General features: G+C 34.5%; 3 protein-coding genes across 3 annotated transcripts; 2 read left to right on the forward strand and 1 right to left on the reverse strand.

Annotated features, from left to right (window-relative positions):
- The first annotated feature begins 565 nt into the window (after positions 1–565).
- LOC130721544 (sugar transport protein MST4-like) lies at positions 566–5,123 on the forward strand. The gene is made up of 5 exons (XM_057572345.1): positions 566–823; positions 2,043–2,368; positions 3,510–3,634; positions 3,849–4,140; positions 4,241–5,123. The coding sequence occupies exons 1-5, from the start codon at positions 688–690 to the stop codon at positions 4,931–4,933; spliced, it is 1,572 nt and encodes a 523-aa protein (XP_057428328.1). The 5' UTR covers positions 566–687; the 3' UTR covers positions 4,934–5,123.
- A 2,318-nt stretch (positions 5,124–7,441) lies between these two features.
- On the forward strand, positions 7,442–9,551 carry LOC130717212 (mavicyanin-like). The gene is made up of 2 exons (XM_057567354.1): positions 7,442–7,774; positions 8,944–9,551. The coding sequence occupies exons 1-2, from the start codon at positions 7,603–7,605 to the stop codon at positions 9,339–9,341; spliced, it is 570 nt and encodes a 189-aa protein (XP_057423337.1). The 5' UTR covers positions 7,442–7,602; the 3' UTR covers positions 9,342–9,551.
- Positions 9,552–10,198: 647 nt separating this feature from the next.
- On the reverse strand, positions 10,199–20,377 carry LOC130717211 (long chain acyl-CoA synthetase 6, peroxisomal). The gene is made up of 23 exons (XM_057567353.1): positions 20,118–20,377; positions 18,506–18,566; positions 18,336–18,413; positions 18,112–18,183; positions 17,926–18,007; positions 17,728–17,833; positions 17,555–17,631; positions 17,012–17,056; positions 16,846–16,932; positions 16,518–16,607; positions 16,319–16,398; positions 16,130–16,223; positions 15,457–15,545; positions 15,277–15,365; positions 13,525–13,654; positions 13,296–13,414; positions 12,654–12,777; positions 12,479–12,565; positions 11,869–11,972; positions 11,678–11,763; positions 10,835–10,921; positions 10,651–10,737; positions 10,199–10,554 (listed from the first exon to the last, which is right to left on the reverse strand). The coding sequence occupies exons 1-23, from the start codon at positions 20,236–20,238 to the stop codon at positions 10,459–10,461; spliced, it is 2,091 nt and encodes a 696-aa protein (XP_057423336.1). The 5' UTR covers positions 20,239–20,377; the 3' UTR covers positions 10,199–10,458.
- Between the last annotated feature and the right edge of the window lie 845 nt (positions 20,378–21,222).

Here is a 21,222-nt window from a genome sequence, read left to right on the forward strand (position 1 = left end):
GCTTATAAATAAGCACTTATGTCCCGCTTATATATGGTCGCTTTTGATCATAAACGCTTAATTGAGTTGTTTTCCCAAACTGAGTCTTAATATATAAAAAGATTATAAATAATTTGTTAGGTTCATTAACCGTTAAAATCAAAGTAAATTTAACAAAATTTAAATCTTAAATAAAATAACACGAAATGAAAAATATTTTATTCGTTTTGTTTCATTTAAAGTAATTTAAATAATAGCAACTTATACTTATCGTAACCAAAAAAATAATAAGTTAGGCGAGATCATCCTCATTTGATTTAGGGGCGTCTTGCTTTGGGAGGGTGTTTGTTTGGTTTTGTGCGGTTTGCCTTGTTTGTCTCGCTTAGTTTGTACATTCGTTGCGTTTTTCTCATTAATAAAGTTTAACTTTCAAAAAAAAAAAAGTTTCAAAAAAAAAATAGCAACTTATATAATTTATATATTTAGATTCCTCCTATATATTGTTTTCGATAAATCCAAAAATAGGCTAAATAAATAAGGCATCATCACTGGCTCTTCTCCCACCCATCCACCATCTCCATAACAAAGGAAGATATCACTCTCATCACAAGTGCAGTCACTAGTCATCATCTCAATTTTGGTGCTGTGTGCATGTGAATGTGAATCAGAAAAAAAGCATTGAAGTGAATACTACTTGATCGGAAATACATGGCTGGAGGAGGCTTCACCAGCGGCAGTGACGGAGGCAGAGATTTTGAGGCCAAGATAACGCCTATAATCATCATTTCATGCATCATGGCTGCCACCGGAGGTCTCATGTTTGGATATGATGTTGGTGTTTCAGGTAATATAACATTTTTGCTTGTTTTTTATAACTCAACGTGCACGATTACCTACCTAAAACCACAAAGAATAGTGTTCTCTTCTCACTTCTATCAAGTCACACACTAAGTGATAGACAAAAAGAGAAAATAAAAAAATAAATGATATGATAAATAATGTGATTTGATGAAGAATAAATATAAAAAGAATAAAAGGGAGTGGGAATGAGATTTGATGAAGCGTAAATTAATCAAAATCCCCAAGTCAAATTGTCATTTTGACGAAAGTAATATATTTCTACCAAAAAAATGGTTGGTTCAAATAATATATGTCTAATTCTCCTTAAATAAAATATCGACTTTGAATCTTATGAACAGAAAAAAACATTTGTTAGAAGAAGTAACCCAAAAAATATCGATATATTCGAGCTCAGATATGATTATAATCGAAGATACATGTCTTAAAAAAGTTTTAAAAAGTAACATATTCCTTCTTGTGAGGAAAAATCAATTTAACCACCAATGAAACTTGAGCTTGAACACAAACAAGTGCTAAGTGGTGGCCAAATACTTTTTAGAAAATGATATCTGTAGATTAAAAATGAAAACTATTGTTTTCCTTCAAAGTGTTGCATTAAAGTTATCAATATATTGAAATTTAAATGATGTATAGATTTCAATGAAATTGACCTTTTTTATTTCTTAACTATGTTTCACTAATCATTTAAGGTCATTACTCATTACATTGCTTAGGGGATCATTTTCTTTATCCATTTAGGTTAATTTCTTAACTGAGTTTTTAAATGTTATAGTTTAAAAAGTACCATGTGAGGTTATATGGATCAATAGAATTTATTTATAAAAGTATTAATTAAAAATAGGCATCTCATAAAATTACTCCAGCTTTAGGTGTTCCAATTATATTTTGATATGTGTCTTAAAAAATTAAACTCCAATTTATGTGTCAAAATATTACTAAACCATTTAACACTAATGATTTTTCTCACATTTACTTGGAGTAATTTAAACAACTCAATATATTGAATTTGAATGATGTAGGGTTTAAATGAAGGGGATATCTAGCTTTACTATCTGTTTTGAGTGATGGATGTAAACACTGTTATTAAATTACTGCGAATTAGCTGTGAAAATAACAAATTCACAACTACTTGGTAGCTAATATTCTGGCAACTATTTATTTAATTTTTGGTGATTGGATTGGTGGTTTTGATTTTGAATAAGGCGGTGTGACATCCATGCCACACTTCTTGAAGAAGTTCTTTCCGGAGGTATTCAGAAAGACAAAGGAAGAGGAAGAATTTAACAGCAACTACTGCAAATACGATAATCAAATGCTGCAATTGTTCACATCATCTCTGTATCTAGCTGGTTTAACAGTCACATTCTTTGCTTCCTACACCACCCGGAGGCTGGGCAGAAGGCTCACCATGTTGGTATCGGGCTTCTTCTTCATCGGTGGAGTTGCTTTTAATGTTGCTGCTCAAAACCTTGCCATGCTCTACATTGGTAGAATCTTACTTGGTTGTGGAGTTGGTTTTGCTAACCAGGTTATACCTATACTTATTTTTTTCTTAATTTTTACCATAAACCATGTTGATTAAAGTGGTCGTCTAACTTAGGCATGAGCTATTTAACAACATCTTACGTGGATTAATAATATTTAAGATAAGTAGATTGAACTAACAAGGTCTAGCATAACTGGTAAATAGTTGGACTTTTCATGCATTCAAGTGATCTAACACTTAAGTGCATATGAAAAATGATTTGTTAAGAGTGACATAACATTTAAGTGATCTTAAAGCCTTGAGAAGTCTTATGCCACCGACCGTATATATACATTGGAAAAAAATATAAGTGAATTGAAAATTTGTGAATCTTTTTACTTATTTATTTTAAATTTTAAAAATCATTGATATACCGAGTAAATGCTGAGTGTTGTCTTTTATAGTAGATTGTTGTATGGGATTCACTCCCAAATGTTGACTAGTAGACATTAGAATTGACACATGGTATGATATGACATATTTGGAGCCACATTTGGGATTGTCCATAGTATTTAGTCAACAATTGTCTTTGCAGGATAGAATCAAGGTTTTGTTTCCTATTTAAGGAGTTTAAAAGAATATACTAACGCGACTTCTCTGTGGTATAGTTTAACTATGCAATTTGGTGAGTAATTGCTGTTTCACGAGTCAAAACATAGTTAGCTGATGTGAGATCCTTGTGTGCCTCACAGTTTAAGACAAAAGTATGTTTTGTAGTTTTATATTAGCTGTGGTGAGAGATCATGGCCGACGAATCTGACCAACCTAAAAGAACAAAAATACATAATTTGATGATTAAAATATAAATGAAGTGGCCTATGCAAAGTTCAACTATTCAACTATTATTTTAGTGGTGTTGAGGAGGAAACTTCAAAGTAAGTAAGGATAACAAATTGCCCTTTGGAACTAATTGACTTAATGCAGTAATTTAATATTTTATTCTTTAAGTAAGTGGCTGTGGGTTTGATTTCTAATTCTTACCAATAAAAAGTAAAAAACTCATTGGACAACTTGTAAAGCTTAATCCGCTAATAGTTTTTTTTATAAACTAAGTCTGCTAATGGTGAGGCGAATGATTAATCTCACGACTATTTATAGGATGTGGAACTCACTAAAGTTTGTTGCTTTAATTTGATGATGATAGGCTGTGCCAGTGTTCCTTTCAGAGATCGCACCTCCAAGAATACGTGGAGCACTGAATATATTATTCCAGCTGGATGTCACTCTAGGCATTTTCTTTGCTAACCTTGTCAACTATGCCACCAACAAGTAAGTTATGAAATGAATTGTGTTAATAACGAAACTCGTTCGAAAATCACATTGAAATCAAAATGATAAAAACAAAAGTTAAGAAAAGTTGATTTCATCGAGCATGATTTTAAATTTACTGTGATTTTCAAACGAGTTTCTGTACTTAAAAGTTTGTTTGTGGAACAAATCATAGCTAGAACTAGAAGTTTAACTACTCTCACCATGTTCATAGAATCACGGGTGGATGGGGTTGGAGGCTATCTCTGGGTTTGGGTGGCATCCCAGCTCTGCTCCTCACCTTGGGAGCATTCTTGGTGGTGGACACCCCAAACAGCCTCGTCGAACGCGGTCGCATCGAAGAAGGAAGAGCCGTGCTGAGGAAGATTCGTGGCACCGATAACATTGAGCTTGAATTCTCGGACCTTGTTGAGGCTACTCGGGTGGCTAAGCAAGTGAAACACCCCTTCAGGAACATCCTCAAACGCAAGAACAGGCCCCAACTTGTCATTGCCATTGCCCTCCAGGTGTTTGTGTTATGTTCTGTCACATGTTCCTAACATGTAACTTGTTAGCTGAATGATCTTATTCTATCTTATTTGTTACTGACTAATCTTATTCTATCAGATTTTTCAGCAATTCACTGGCATCAATGCCATTATGTTTTATGCTCCAGTTCTTTTCAACACATTTGGATTCAAGAATGATGCTGCTCTCTACTCTGCTGTGATTGTTGGTGCTGTTAATTGTGTCTCCACTATTGTCTCAATCTATTCAGTGGACAGGCTTGGACGTAGAATGCTCTTACTAGAAGCTGGTTTTCAGATGCTATTGTCTCTAATGGTGATAGCAGTTGTGCTAGGAATCAAGGTGAAGGACCATTCTGAAGACCTCTCAAAAGGTTTTGCAGTGCTGGTGGTTGTGATGGTGTGCATTTTCGTGTCTGCGTTTGCGTGGTCATGGGGTCCTCTTGGATGGTTGATCCCGAGCGAGATATTCCCGTTGGAGACTCGCTCAGCCGGGCAGAGTCTTACCGTCTGTGTCAATTTGGCCTTCACCTTTCTCATTGCACAGGCCTTCCTCTCAATGATGTGCTCCTTAAAGTTTGGTATCTTCATTTTCTTCTCCGGGTGGGCCTTGATCATGTCAGTGTTTGTGTTTTTCCTTCTCCCTGAGACAAAGAATGTTCCCATTGAAGAGATGGTTGAGAGGGTGTGGAAGCAGCATTGGTTGTGGAAGAGGTTTGTTGAAAATGATTATGTTGAAGATGATCAGAAAGTAGCTGATGGAAAAGGTCCAACCAGAAATGAAAATGTCTAAGGATTTGTTCTGGCTTATAGTTTGTTTGTTTTGTCAAATAAATATTGTGGTTGGCTTTGGTTATCACAGCTAACCAAGTTATCATTTCTCACTATGTTAGATGGCCTACGCTTATAATATTGTAATGCCACGCCAAGTACCTTGTAACATTATAATATGGCTGTAATATGTACTAGGTTCTTAACTTTTTACTTGTCCTACCATTATTATTTCTTTGGGTCAATTTGTTTTTGGTAGTTCACGATCTTATTTTCTCCCCTGCAAAAACAAGGAATAGCACATGTTGAAGAAGAGCCATTCTGATGCAATAGCTTTGGAATGGAAGTGGAAAAATGAATTGAAGAGGATTAATTAAGATGGATGCATGCTTGGAGGGCTAGAATGCTATGAGTCATGATGTGTTATATGGCTAAGGTATCAAGATCCTCTCAAATGAAAACTTCACATGATTTTATTGAAGGACATATAAATATATAAATATAAGGATTCATATTTTAATCCATAACTCAAGAATTTTAATAGCACCTGTGCTAATAATTGTCTTGTTGTTCTTGTTGGGTGATCTACGTACGGCCAAATCATGTAATGTAATGTGACACAAGACGATTTCAAAGCATTTTACTAAATATTTGTGAGAAAGTATTAAGTTGTGGATCCCTCTTGCGGTGGTTTCTGGCTTTGCAAGTGGTGGCGTGGTGGTGAGCTAGATGTCCACGGTGGAGCACGATGGGGAAAGTACCTGTCGAAGACACTCCAAGCTGAAGTATCTATTAGTTCGAATAGCATAAAAAAAAGATTTTTCTACTGTTTTTGTATATTAATAAGAATTTCCAGAAAAAATAGAACAATTTTAATTCAATAATGCAAATAATGAAATTTTTAATCTAAAAAGAACATAATGAGCAAATGCCAAATATATAATGCTTATGTAATGAAATTGAATAGGTTAAACCCGTATTTATAGGATCTGCTATGAACTATAGTTATATCATTCAACCCTACTAAATCTATCATGAATAACTTATGAGAAAATGACTGTAATTGGACAACTTTTAAGTTATTGATCGTGTCAGCTCTGTTTTTGCTCGGCTAACTGTTGAACGAGATAAACTCTCTCTTTGGGTGTCCAAACCGATCAACACAATATTCATTTGATTATGAATTCTCTTGGCCGGGTCGACCAAGACTACATTGAGCCTTCGGTCAGGACAAAATGTTACTATTTTTTTTTTAAAGTTGGGTGTTTAAGGGAAAACAAGTTTAACAAATTAAAAGACCTTGTTTGTATTGGAGAATTGCTCACCACCTGATTTAGACACACAATAAATATTGATAATGTAGCTTTCAATGGGAAGGTTCTTCAAAATGAGTGCTATGCTTAATGCTTGTCTCATGTGCAAAGCAATGTGATAATCAATTGAGACAATGCATGGTGGTTGCCATTTATGATGATACTCACCTATCATCTGTTAGGCATAAAAATACAAAAGGTTCATCACGGCACCTACAAGTTTTCTGTAGCACACAAAGTGCAGTAGCTGCACAAATAGTAGAATTTTCTTTCCTTTCAAGTCTCCCAACCTTAAAAAATACCCACAACCAACACTGTCTGAGCCACAAATAGTATGATATAAAAGAAAATTAATATCATGTCAATAATCAATATTATTTTATCAAATATTTCTTTCAATTTGATTTTTTTTCTTAGACTATAAACAATTGTACTTTACTCCTGATCAGAGCAACTGTCAAAATGTATCAAAGAGTAACAGTTAACCACTAAATCATAAAGTTCAATTCGGAATTGGAGTTTTTCATTAATTCATTGAATTGCAGGTTTTTGAAAACAATTGAGTTAGCACTGAAAATAAGCTTGCCACATTATAAGGACAATATCATTTAACCATATCACTGTTCCTCTCAATTTCCACCACTATCCAGACTCAATTATAAATGAATAAAAGAGATGAACAGGAGAAAAAGAAAAAAACAGATTAAAGAAAAGACAGAATTGCTCGCCACCTTATTTTGATATATTCACATTTGTAAAATGTAAAGTACATCATCATAACTAAATATTGATTAAAAAATTAACCATTATAATTGTCATCATATCTTTACAATATGTATATGCATGTGTACTAAATTATACTTCAGCACTTCATTCTTTTAAGAAATTGTTGAAATTCAATTCTCAAACTTTCATGAAAGAGAAAACTCTTTGGTAAACCTCATACCGCTTAACACACCGACTGTCAGCTAATAAATTAGTTTCAATGCTATTGATTGTTCACATAACTTAATTAAGATTAAGAATGAAAAAAAAAACAATTTTTTTTATATCCAAAAAGCAGGGTACTAGTAGCAGTTATGAGTTATGAGTTAGACCCACCGCTACGCTATTATCCATCCAAACCATCATGCGGTGAGAATAGATTAAGCAGATTAATTATGTGTTGTTTCATCAAACCAAATATCAATTAACAAAAACACAGCAAGTCAGCAACCTATTAATTCGCTTTACCAATCTCTTAAAAGTTCCAACAGAGCCTCAAAGCCAGCCAGGTAGGTGTAGTCAAAACCATATATAAAGACCCCTTACCTCTGCAAAAAGAAAGCACACAAACCAAGGAGAAGCATCTATAATCACTTCTGCATAGCTCACAGCCATGACTTTGGTACAAAGAGCTGTGGTTTTGGTCATGGTGGTGATGGCAGCAGTGCAGGTTTCATATGCAGCTGTGCACAAGGTTGGTGACTCTGCTGGCTGGACTATCCTTGGCAATGTTGATTACAAGAAGTGGGCTGCTCCTAAGAACTTCCAAGTTGGTGACACTATTAGTGAGTTCTCACTCCAATTGTATATATGTTTACTCTTATTCATGTTTCTGTGTTGGCTTTTGTTCATTATTTTGATATGAATTTAAAACTTTTTGGGAGATGGAAGATAAGTACTTTCAAGAGCCGTTTATATATATTTGCAAAATGGGAAGACAAACAACATTTTATGATGAAACCTTTTTTCTAGCATGGGTCAATTGGGTCTTAAAAACTCACATTTCTTTCTTTATTTTTTTGTTTCCAAGTTCTCCACCATTGCACTTCCATGGCAATGACAAGCATTTCTATTTTCAATTTTGTTAAGATTAAATGTTGTTTTAGAGAAGGCTCTGCACATCAATGTCTGGATATAGGATGGAAAGTAATATAGTGAGCTAAAATCACAATGAGAAACAACCTCTCTTAATTTTTTTGTCATTTCACCGTAATGTCATTATAATTTTTTATGGTGTATCCAAACACGTGGTTGGACTTAATTTTCACTCACCTAATCAACTTTTTTGTTTTCTTAAGGCATATTTGGAAACTCTTTTAAAAAAAATCATAGCAAAACCCAAATTAATCATGATGAACAAAAGCTAAAGACAAAGGAAGTTGCTTGCTTCTATTTACCATGAATTTTAGCTCAATTTTCAAACAAGTTAATTTCAAAATATACGATTTGTGGTTTGTCTTTCAAAATGTAACGATAGAGATGCATTTTCTTGGGAGATCTTGAGGTGCATCATTTTGTAGCAGTTTTTAATTTTCACAAAAGGTTGCGAAGGTTAAAAATGATCAAAGTATAGTATGTTGAAGGATGTATGATGTCAGATATCTAAAAAATAATAATTTCTGATGGATGTGGCAAGAAAGTACTAATATTTATGTATCATCACCCAAATTTTTATGAAAGTTGTAAACCAGCACGACCCACCACTTTCACTAACACCAACTTTTTAGTCTCTGCCCTCTGGTGCTCTACACGAGTACAAAGAAACAAAACAACATGCAATGAACTTGTCGGTTGGCATTAATTACTATGGACATTTTAGAAATGCTAGTGATTTCATGGACATTCAACCCAAAATCATTGGAGAGCATGATCATTACTTAATTATGATTATTATTTATTACTACTCTAATAAGATAATTGATGGGGAAGTTAATTTGTGTTAATTAATTTTCAGTATTTGAATACAATGCCCAATTCCACAATGTGATGCGAGTGACGCATGCCATGTACAAGACATGCAATGCATCATCCCCAATTGCCACATTCAGCACAGGCAATGACTCCATAAAGATAACAAATCATGGTCACCATTTTTTCTTCTGTGGAGTCCCTGGCCACTGTCAAGCTGGACAGAAGGTTGACATTAATGTGATCAGTGTTTCTGCTGCTACAGCTGCTGCACCTACTCCTACTCCAGCTCCTTCATCACCATCATCATCACTGGCCACTCCATCTGCCAATGTACCTGCCCCTTCTCCTAATAATGCTACCCCATTGATTGTTCTGAAGGGACTTTTTGGTACGATGGGTTTGGCCATGGCAGTCCTTGCACTTTTCTCTAGCTATGCTTAGTAAGGAAAGTGTTCTCTAAATTTAGCTTGTGGGCCTTTTTCGCTTTCTTCTTGAAATGAAAAGAAACACATGTATTGGATATATGTTGCAATGTATATCTTTTCTTTAATTAGCATGTAGTAGGACTCTATGGTTGTGTGAATTTAAGACATTAGGTTGAGATAAATAGAAAAATATATGAACTTTAAATAAAATTCTTTCATTTTATCTTTTCTTTTCCTTCTTGCTTGATTTGGTTGTCTTTGATATATATAGAATAAAAGAGGGTTAAATGAGTTAACTAAGCTTGAACACATTTTAGCTCATAGGTTAAGTGATCCAAATTAAACTAATAAAAAAAATGTCTTTTTTTAGCAACTCAATTAGTTGTGTTAAATTGGGTTAGGTCAGTTATAATGACGGCTACGGCTTTGATAGTTCTATATGGAGTTCTCAAAACTAGGTGCACACAATAGTGTTTGTGTTTATGTTCTCATATTGATCAAAAACACATTCACTCCAAAGATACAAGAAACATGGATTGACCATAAACACATACCACAAAGTGTCTTTAAATGTTCCTTCACATATATCCAAACAAACAAGTTGATCTTAACCATTAAATTGTTACGTATTACATTCACACTTTACTTTATCTTCTATCTCATTCACATAAATCCAAACACACGCCTTGCGGGTCCAGGAAACCCAGCAAAGGAAGCATGCTGTGTAAATGATGGTTGGTGATACCTGATTTATTTGGTGCTTACCAACAAGGCACGCCACGGTCCCACTTTAAAGTTAAGGGGGGCACAATTTAATAACTTTTGCCATTCAATTAGAATAATAAAAGACAAGTAATATGGTTGCCATCATAATAGAGACAAAAAATTTAACAAATTGAAATAATATTTGAGAAGAAAACTATAAACAACATCCCAAAAACACTGTGAAGCATAATTATTATGAAACAATACATTTAAGTTGCAGGATCATTCCAATGAGATGCTTCCTGTGTGTCACCTTACGATGTGAATGCTTGAAGTTCACTCTTAGTCACCTATCTTTATTTTCTTTGTCTGGTACAAAGATGTATAAGACTAGTGGTAATCTGGTGTGATGAGAAAGACCCTCAATTTCACAAAGATTTCTGAGAAGGATCAGCTTTTGAGAGATCACTGTACATATCAGATATTGCTTTTGCAAAATATTCCTTTGCTTGAGGCCTCTTAATCTGAGAAGTTTAAATGTACATGTCAAAAACATACTTTAATGCCACACAATAAGAAGTTGAAGTGATAAACAGATAACATAAGGACACAGTGCTTGCCTTGAATGTTGGAGTCAGCAGACCATTTTCCATTGTAAATGGTTCATGCACCAAAGTGATAGCTTTTACAAATTCAAAACCTCTTAGCTACAGGGCATCAAATAAGGATACAAACGTTTAATAATATTGTTATTAAAGATGACACCAATTTACAAGGTAGCCGTAACATGCATGAATAACTTACCTGAGCCTCTCGTCCAACAGCATCCATGTCAGCCATGACCGTTGCCTTTGCTCTCGGATCATTGCAAAGTTGTGATAAGTCATTATGCTGCAACCCCATTTCCACAAAACAGAGAATCAGTTATCACATTAGATTGCTTTCATAAATTAGCACCAATACTTTGCAGCTAAATCAAATAATTAGAGTGAATTTCATAAACTTCCCTTAAACTTTGATAAAAATACAGGATTCAGCCTTCTTGATTTTAAAAACTACATAGGCCTAACTTACTTTAACATAATAAAAACTTCAAAGCAGTGAAACAGCCAGACAGGGTGCATAGAATGCATGAGTAACTGTGTGGAGTCTTTGTTTCACAAGAATAAAATCAGAGCAATTGAACAACCAAATAACTTGCAAAGAGGGAGTTATGATGTGAATTCCATTTTCAGAATGAAGAAAATAGAGAAATTAAATAATCAAAGGTCAGTAGCATTTCTATTGCTTTCAGATGATATTTTAAGCTTATTTGACTTTTCCATTTTCAATCCATGTGAATTAAGTGAAAGTGATTTATTTATAAGTAAGAAGAGGGAGCATTTATAACCACATGATCATTTGGCCATCCTGAATGGTATGCTCTCCATGATATTCTAAATTGTAAATCAACCAAAATAACAATTCATTGAATGGTTTCGAGAGACACCAGAAGTTGGATGGAGAGGATCCAAATCCCACATATTCAATCACCAAGTCAACAGGCAGTGTGAACTTAGCAATTAGCAAAATTGCAAAATGTCTATGAAACAACTTAAGAGTCAGGGGATTTTTATAAGATTAAAACAACCAATGAGTTTACTCTACCATTATGCCTTCTGAAGCCGCCCACGATTTCAAGACATCAGGATCCACCGAGACAACAGCTACCAAAAAAGCATTAAAGCTATCACCTACAAAAAAGAATAAAGAAGCATCAGCAAGCTAGAAAGGGATAGAGGAAGAGAGACACAAAAAGATGGCACACATGCAAACTGAAGAATGACTCTTTCCCTTACCGTATACAAAGCACTGTGCCACAAATTTGCATTTGACATACACATTTTCAATCTTCTCCGGAGCAATGTACTCGCCTTGTGCCAACTTGAAGATATTCTTTTTCCTAAAATGTAATGAAAAGCTTTGATTCATTAGCTAGATGAAATCAGTCAATGTTGTACAAGGTGTGCTGAGAAAGTAGACAGGAAGCTAGGGGTCATGTTTCTAGCTCATCTTGCTGAAGTTGAATATATATAAATGGAGGCAGCAAGCAGTTATATGTTTTATAACTATCATTCACTGAACAAAGCATAGGTGGAAGATAGCAAGTTCACTCTAATGTATCACTAAACTCGTTCAACAGTGCACCAATGGCAAATGAATTAAACAAAGATAATATCAATTGAAAATAGATTTCGATTTAAATGGTCTACCACTAAGCATGGTCCATGATAAAACGTTATGACGTCTTTAAATCCATATAGCCGATCCCAATCAGTGGGAAAATGCTTTGTTCGTGGTTGTGGTGGTTGTTATAATTAGCAATTTAGTGATAGATGGTACTTTAAGAAGCCGTATCTCATGCTAAATTAGGACAATAACTAGGATGGTGATATACTGCTATCTCACCTATCAATAATTTTGAGACGACCACCAGGTAACCATGTCCCAATATCTCCTGTATGCAGCCATCCCTCTTCATCAATGACTTCTCTCCTGCTCAGTTTTAGTCAAATTAAGGTCATTTAAAACAGGAGAAGGTAAATTTCATTTGTAAGAACCACAGAACAGGCAAGGCCATTACGTCTGAGCTTCATCTTTGTAATATCCTTTAAAAATAATGGGACCCCTGACACAAATTTCACCACGGGGCTGGGGCTGATCATCAGATGTATAGTTCATTTCTGGAACATCCACAAGTTTTACCTCTGAGATGAAAGAACAAAACTATTGTCACTAGGCATTACAAGCGCTAAAATAAACTTAAGAAGGAAAAAAAAAAAGGTTCAACTTTTACATTCTTTTCAATTTAGGAGGGGACAGAAAGAAAAGTGTTCAAATCCCACTTTAATATTATTATTGCTTACACATAGCCATTCAGATGATAATTTAGGTCCTTTAAAATGAGATAAGTTTCCCCACAGAAGCCTAATAGCATGAATAAATTAGACTTACAAATTCAGCAGATGCAGAAGCATAAATGCATCAGATGAGAATTCAGTTGACGTTTTAATTAAACAACTTATCAAATAAAGTAAATACTCTAGCCCTTGAAGTCAAAAGTACTAAGTGACATTTTGAATAACCACAAATGGGGTGACATTAAAAAAAACTAAGAGGGGAAATACTACAGTTTGGCCATTTTATGATCAAGTTGATTGGTAAATTACCTTGATAATTAATATGCAGAAGGTTATGTGATGTGAAATTTATACAAATTACTCACCACAGGCTGGGCTAGGAGAGCCAACATGACCACCAAGTTTGTCACCCTGATCAATACAACTTATAACACAAGTGGTCTCAGTCATTCCGTATCCTTCAGTCACACGCCCACCAAAGCAACTGTTAAATAGATGTCAAACACCATTTGGTCACGAAAAAATTAATTGAAAATGATAAGAGAAGGACAATTCTCTTTAGCAATGTTTACACCAACGTTATGCAAAACGTACATCTTTAAAAATTCCATGATATCAGGTGATAGAGGAGAGGCTCCTGACACCATAAGACGAACTCGTCCTCCAAGCTTTTCCTTTATCTTATTGAAAACTAATCTGTCCCACATTGGAGATGGGTTCTTGCCTGAAATAAAATGAATATATGGATGTTGAGAATAAGTTTTCAATTCAATAATATTACGGCAGACAAAGACAGGCAAATACAAAGGCATTGTCCTCGGGGTGAGGCCGAGAGAACGAGAAAGTAATTAAAGCTCAAACCACCATCTAAAAATGTTATAATTTGGTTCTAGTTAAAATGTGGAATCAATAGAAGAAAACAGAACAGGCCACCCCGTTCCAGTTTATCTGTATGCCAAACTCTGCCTTAAGTTCTCAGTTGAACCAAGTATTAGCCGTTCCGAGAAGGGAAGTAAGAAGACACATGAATGGTTTTATATGATATTTCTTAGAATGTGTTAAGCTTAACTATACTCCAAAAGCAAGTTTAGGGTTAGGGGTGAAGGTTGCTCTACTCTTTATATGGAACATTTTGGCCATATCTCTAGTTCATTTGGACTTCTCACCACCACACCTCCTCATGCCCAAGGCTAAACATCTGGAGCGTGGAATTTGCTAGAATGAACATCTGCGAATGGATCTAGGATAGGCTCTGATGCCATCTTAGAATTTAGGTTAGGCCTAACCCTACCTCAAAAGCTATCTTAGGCAGTGAGGTTGCTCTCCTCTTTATAACAATCATTTTGGCCATATCTCGTAGTTAATGTGGGACTTCTCAACATTACCCACCATGATAATTTGATCTATATGGGATTCATATCACAGCATCTAGGACCTTAATAAAAAAATGTAACCCTTCTTAATAAGTTATTAATGTGAATTCTTACAAAACTGATATTTTGTCAGAAAAATATAAGGAACTTGTGACATAGAAAGTTGAGCCTCAAGCTGTTTGTCCATAGAAAGTTGGAAAGATGGGTACACAACTGCACAAACTACTTTTACAGTACAGTTATGCCTAATCAGTCATAAACTTGTTTTATACTTCTGTAAGAGAGTAGAATTGGTCTTAGAATCAAATTTGCTCACACAATCAGAGCCATATCATAGCTGTTGATTTATAATATTTTACTAAATTCTAAGGCTGAAATTTGAGAACAAAGAAGCATGAGTTTGACTGCAGGTGACCTAAATTTTAAGCAAGAAACACAGAAAATGGAAGCGAAAAAATGCTAACTTCTCGAAAACATAATCAGTACTTCACTACCAATAATGTATTATCAACATCGAAAATAATGCTCTCAATTACAACACAAGCTTAGCAACAGCTTTTACTTCCATATCAAGTATATTTTGTTAAGCCTAAACCAGAAGTTGCAACTTTTTAGCTATGTGTACGATTCAAAGAGAACAAATTCCTGCTTTTTAAAAGTCAAAAAATTCTTTGAAAATGAGAATCAATCAACCACTACCCTCCCCCCCCCCCCTAAATAAATAGAGCTTTGTAAAAGGTAATCCAGCCATTGATAGCATAGCACTACCACAGAAGAATAGAGAGTCTATAACCACAACTGGCAAATGAAGAGTACGAGAATTGGTTTAAAGCAAATATTATTACTTATTAGGGTCAATGTTTAGGGAACAAAAGTGATCATAACAGTTACAGAATGTAATAAATAATTCAGGAAAAGAAGCTATATGAATATATGCCGTGCAAAAGATAACTTATTGTGAATATATTTTTACCATGCAATAGTGCCTGTCTTTTAGCATTGTAGGCAGCATTAAATATCCTCTCCCTCAGACCACCAGAAGTTTTAACAGCATTGATAATTCTGCCATAAAAATCCAATTGAATAGCACAATTAATATACAGGAAGTTAATGAACAGTTCAAAAATTACAGTATAAGTGTTGATTATTCTACCCAGCATATATTCTATTATATAGGCGAGGAACACTACAGAAGATAGTAGGTCTTAGAGCAGCTAGGTCATCCATTAATTTCATATTATCCTGCATCCAATAAAAATAAAATATCAGGCTTATATGAAAATATTACAGGGTATAGTGAAACAAAATTAACCATTTTAAAATCTCTGTTACTACATTATACAAGGTAGCACCTTGGCTTGACAAATTAGCACGACAAACTAAAGCATATTACATAACCAGATTAAATTACCAGATAAGCAGAAAGAGGCAGCTTTTATTCAGAAAATTTACATTCTAGATTGCATTCACAATCCGGATGTGGAGTATAAAAACTCCATCCAGAACTGAAGGATACTAAACTATTATAAAACAGTGTTATTTGTATAGCAGCTAACCAATGCATTTATTGAACTGGAGAGTATGTAAATGTGAATATGTTAGCCTGACAAAAAATTATATGGGCTCCTTATACCACAGTATAATGTCAGAGAAACCTCTATTTCTCTCTTATTTAAAATCTAAATAGCTATAAGCACCAGATCAAATCAAAGCAAATCTAAAGCGGAAATTACAATACTGATTTTCAGAATAGTATAAGCTCATTCAAAACTAGTAGACATATATATGTAAGGAAGAGAGAAGTCAATGTTGTTTAAGACACACACCCCCTGGTAGAATCCCACTGCAATGCCAAAATATACATTCAAGACCTGGTTTGCTCGCTCATATATGTGTGCCAAAGGGAGATAAGATATATAACTGAAAATCAAAAGAAACTAAGGTAAAGACATTAGAATAAACTATCATAGAAAAAGAACGGCAATGACTATTGGATACATTTAGAAAAAACTCACATATCAGAAGGGCCGAATTTTTCATCTAAAGAGGATCCAGCAACATTTGCAATGAAGTTTTCATTGGACAAGACAGCACCCTGTTCAGAATTTGTTGAGTAGAAATATGAAAATAAGCTACTATATGTAAAGAGAGCATTTTAGGGGAATAATATACCACCAAGAAAGGTAAACCATAATTTTATAGAGACTTACGCACCTTTGGGGTTCCAGTTGTACCACTAGTATAGCAAATCGTTACAACATCACTAGGTTTTGAAGGGCAAAAGGGTTGGAGATTGCTGTTCCCCTAAATCCAAACCACAAAACAATAAGTTAACAGTTATAAATACCAGCAGATCATATCAATTGCAACACCATTTAGCCATTTACAAAAGAAACTTAGAACTAATTGATCACAGTAAATAGTTAGAAAGAGCACAACATAAGTGACACTTCTTAATTAATTCTTCAAAACATATAATATAGTGAACACATTATGTACTGCTCCACAATATCCACATTCTTTGGCAGATACAATTGATTACCTGACTAAGCAGCTTTGAATATGTAATAACCTGAACACCAGCTGATGATGGAAGCGATGGAATTTGATCATCCATACCTCCAACTACCTGTATACTTATGAAAAATCAGCATGGACTTCATGAATGAACATTTAATTGTGAACGTAAGCCATAAATTCACACATACCACAATTAGACGGACAGTTGGAAGGTCAGACAAGTAGCTCAGCAACTGCGAGGCAAGATGACAAGATACATAAATTTTGAAAAAGAAGATTAAACATTGTATATTTTTTTTTATAAGCATTAAACATTGTATATTTAATACGCTAGTTAAAGATATAAACAGAAGTGGACAAGAATAGGGCTATATTTTTCTTTATTTTATCATAGCATAACCAATAAGTTGATGCTAATTACAAAATAGATAACGAAAACTCTTCTGCTGTCCCTCCAAAATTAAATGTTATCATCCTCATTCCTCATTCGGCAATTATGCTAATTATGATCCGCAAAATTTTTACTTACAAGCTTTTAAATGATACACCAACTTGTAATCACAGACACTTTATATTACACTTAGGAATAAGTATGCTCAATGTTGCGTATTTGCAGTTGCATCACACTTAAGTCATCAAAAAGGCGAATGATGATTCAACAGTATTCAATACGAAGTTAACATAAGGGATATGCTATATAAAGTTTTACGTTGAAGCTTGCATATACTTACTGAATTTAATGTTTGAGACACGCAAAATATAACTTGCACAAGAGCATGATTAGCAATATACTTGACAGCATCAGGACCTACAGAGCAAGCAATTTCTTCCTGTTAAATCTAAAGGTTAGGCTATGTTTAATATGAAAGAAAAAAAAATCCTTCATAAATGATAGGCACCATACCAAGAGTATCGTATAAAGGAACTGATACGTATGAATACGCACAGCAAGCATGATCAACAATGAGCCACTCAGGTCTGTTAATAAAATACAACCCTATGCTGGAACCCTGTAAATGAATATGTAAATCAATGGTTACATGATGTCATGACTCATGTGAAAAGTAAAATAAAAAAAAAATGTAAGAAATTTAGCCCCCACCTTTGGGACTCCATAATGAATCAAACCAGAGCCTATTGCTGACCGGGCAGCACCTGCTTCTCCATATGTCATCCATTTGTACCTGCAGAGTCCAGGAAGAATGGAAATAATGAAGTGCGTAAAATAAATTTGAATGGAAATAAAAGAGCCCAGAAAGCCTCATAGGTTAATAATTGAGATGCTTACTCTCCAACTGTTCCATCAACACGAACACGGGTTCCCAGATATTTGTAGTCTCGAAAAGTGTCAACTGCACGGCTATTTTTACAGAGTTTGACATTATATATCAATTTCTTAGGCACGAAAAGTAAATTGAATTCTCAGTAACGTTTTGCTCATTTAAGATTACTCATTGATCTTATGAAGTTCAAAATAAATAAAATTTTGCAGAGTAAAAGGAGAATGCTCACACAAAATTTTCATGCAGTGTACCAATTTCAGGATGATCAGGGAACCTGTTCATTAGTTTCAGCGGAGAACGTGCAGATCTGCCAAAAGGAATTCAAACAATATCAGACACTAGGCCCTAAAATTGTAGTAAATGACAACTGAAATAAAATATATTGCAAAAGGTATATACCTATACACGTTCCACTTTCCTGTGTGCAATTTCTCTGGGAGTACAACACTATACCCTTGTTCTGCTCAGAAGTAAAGATCAAAACTAAAGATATCAATAAAATGGCTGACAAAGAAAGTAATTGCAAGAAGGGGATAGGGTAAGGTAATAATACCATACCATTATTATTAAGCCATGCATAAATTCAATAGTCGTGATGAAAGTTCAACAAATCGAAGCATTATGAGTAGAACTAACCCAGTTTGCCATTTCTAAACTCTTTTTCTCAAATTCAAAAACTACAGAACGTGTAACTAAATAATGACAATTGACACTCCAATTTGAATCTTAGCACCATTCACTGTCTCCAAAAATTGTAAGGTGAATCCGAATAAAATTCATAGATGTAGGAGCAAAATAGATAGCAATGGCATTTGTTACATCAGGCTCCACTTCGTGCCGATTTATCTTATTGATACAATAAATGCTTACATAAGCCTAGTACACCAAGGTTGGGTACAGGAGGCCTATAAGATCATTCACAGGGAATCAACAATTTAAAGCCAAAACCTTGATGCAATTGGTCTAGATCATCCAAGTTGAGTGCACAAGGTTTATGTGAGTATTTCTCTATTAATACAGAGCAGGAAGTCCAGGTTCATCATAAGTATGGGTACATCAGTATCCAAAATTTCTACAATACTAAGTTAATAAAAGAAAATAAAATAAAAGCCACCTTTCTAGCTAACGAATTAAACAAAATAAAATTAATAAAAGAAACCCCCTATTAATGAAGTCGCAACTAGGATCAAATACTAGCAACATCCAGGTTTGTCCTATTCTGGGTGTGACTCCATAGACCATTCGCCAAAACCTTTATAACGACAAAACACTCCCCATCTTACGCAAGGTAAACATATCCTCATTCTATTGAATTTGAATTCCAAGTTCAACTCAATCACACACCAAGAGCTAGGAGACATAAGGGTTGGGTGGAACGAAGGGTGAAGGGTCCAGGGTTCGAACCCTGAGGAGGGACTAATTCACTAACATTACTAACAACTAACATTTGCCTATCAAAAAAATCACAAACAAAAAAATAAAAAATGAAACTTGTAGCTTCTATGCCTTCAATTTTTTTGTATTAATCAAAGGATTCACCCATGTCTGAATACTTCTCAAATGCATGAATCCAAGATAATAATAAATGGAGTGATGGGTCACATCCAATCAGCAATCATTATTATCACACTCACACATAAAAAGGGAGACAACCTGAACCTTCTCCCTGTCTGTGGGAACAACTTCCAACAACTCAAGTGAAGAATAACTGCAAATTATTCTGCACTGTAAATGCAAGGAAGCTGAAAACCATTGCATTGACCCTCCAAAATAGAATAAAACCATTGCATTGACCCTCCAAAAGAATAAAACTTTAGACACCCAATAATTAAATTCTGCACCTTTTAACTTTCTTCGATTCCAAATTATAAAAAAAAAATAAAAAAATTCACATCCAGAATCGGATCCATCATACACAGTATAATCACTATCTTATTATGAATCCATTATTTCCCGGGTGAGTTCTTAGGTGCAATATCAGCTAAAACAAGCGAAGAGAGGGAGGGAGTACCGTGGACGAACTCGCCGGCGGTGGGGTTAGATCGGAGGTGGGAGGTAGAATCATCAGCGGCGGCGATGAGGTGGGCGTTAATGGTCCTGAGACGACGTTGTGCGGCGGGTGTTTGATCCATGAAGCTCGAACGTGGAATTTTGATGCGATTGTGAGAGGTTTCGTGCGATTTGATGCAGAAAACACGAGAAATGAGAGGTTGAAGAAGATGATGATGATGATGATGTGTGAATGAATGTAAGAGCAAGAAGGAAGAAGCGGCACGCACAACAAGGTTAGTGTCAACTATAAATATTTTAATTATTAATTATTCTTATTAATAGTATTATTTTGTGGATTTTGATTCATGATGATGTTGTTGATAATGATACCTATTTGTTTGGATCTGCATTCATTTTATTTTATTGTTATCCAAAAAATTAATACACAAAAAGATCCCATTATCCGTTTGTCTGTTCGTGTAAACTTTGAGAACAGTATTCATGACTTATTAAATTAATATTATAGTATTACTTTTACTTCCCTTTTGGAGTTTTTGTGTCTTTTTCTTGCAAATTGTCAATTTGCCATGTGTAACGTGAGCGTTGATTTAATGATGCCAGCATTTGGGTAGTTTATAGTACAAAGGTAGATCAAAACTTCATTATCAGTATACGTTAAAAGAAAATGATGTCTGAAATTAAAGATACAATAAGCTGATGAATGTTAACTTTTTTTCTTGTTTTTAGATGGAAAAGGGAGATATACTAAGAATTTCAGGTCTTGGTGCCGGCAACTAATGAAAAGCGCATATTTTCTTGTCTTAAATAGAACGAATTGGAGGATATCCTAAAAGAATAAGATGAACAATGTTATTTTATTTTTTTTTATGTATTCTTCAAGAGAGACAATTATATTGAAACCGCGAACAATCATAATGTGGTCGTGGTGGGACTAGCTTATCAACATGAATTTTCTCCATTCACACAACTCAAATCCAATATTTTACTTATAGGAAGTCATACATGTATTACTTAAATCAATCATTCAATAATAACAATTAACAAACACTACTATTTATTTATACGTATTACCTTCTACGTTTTTCCAGAAAAAAGTTGACAAT

This window comes from Lotus japonicus, chromosome 5, assembly GCF_012489685.1.
Source record: "Lotus japonicus ecotype B-129 chromosome 5, LjGifu_v1.2".
NCBI lineage: Eukaryota > Viridiplantae > Streptophyta > Magnoliopsida > Fabales > Fabaceae > Lotus > Lotus japonicus.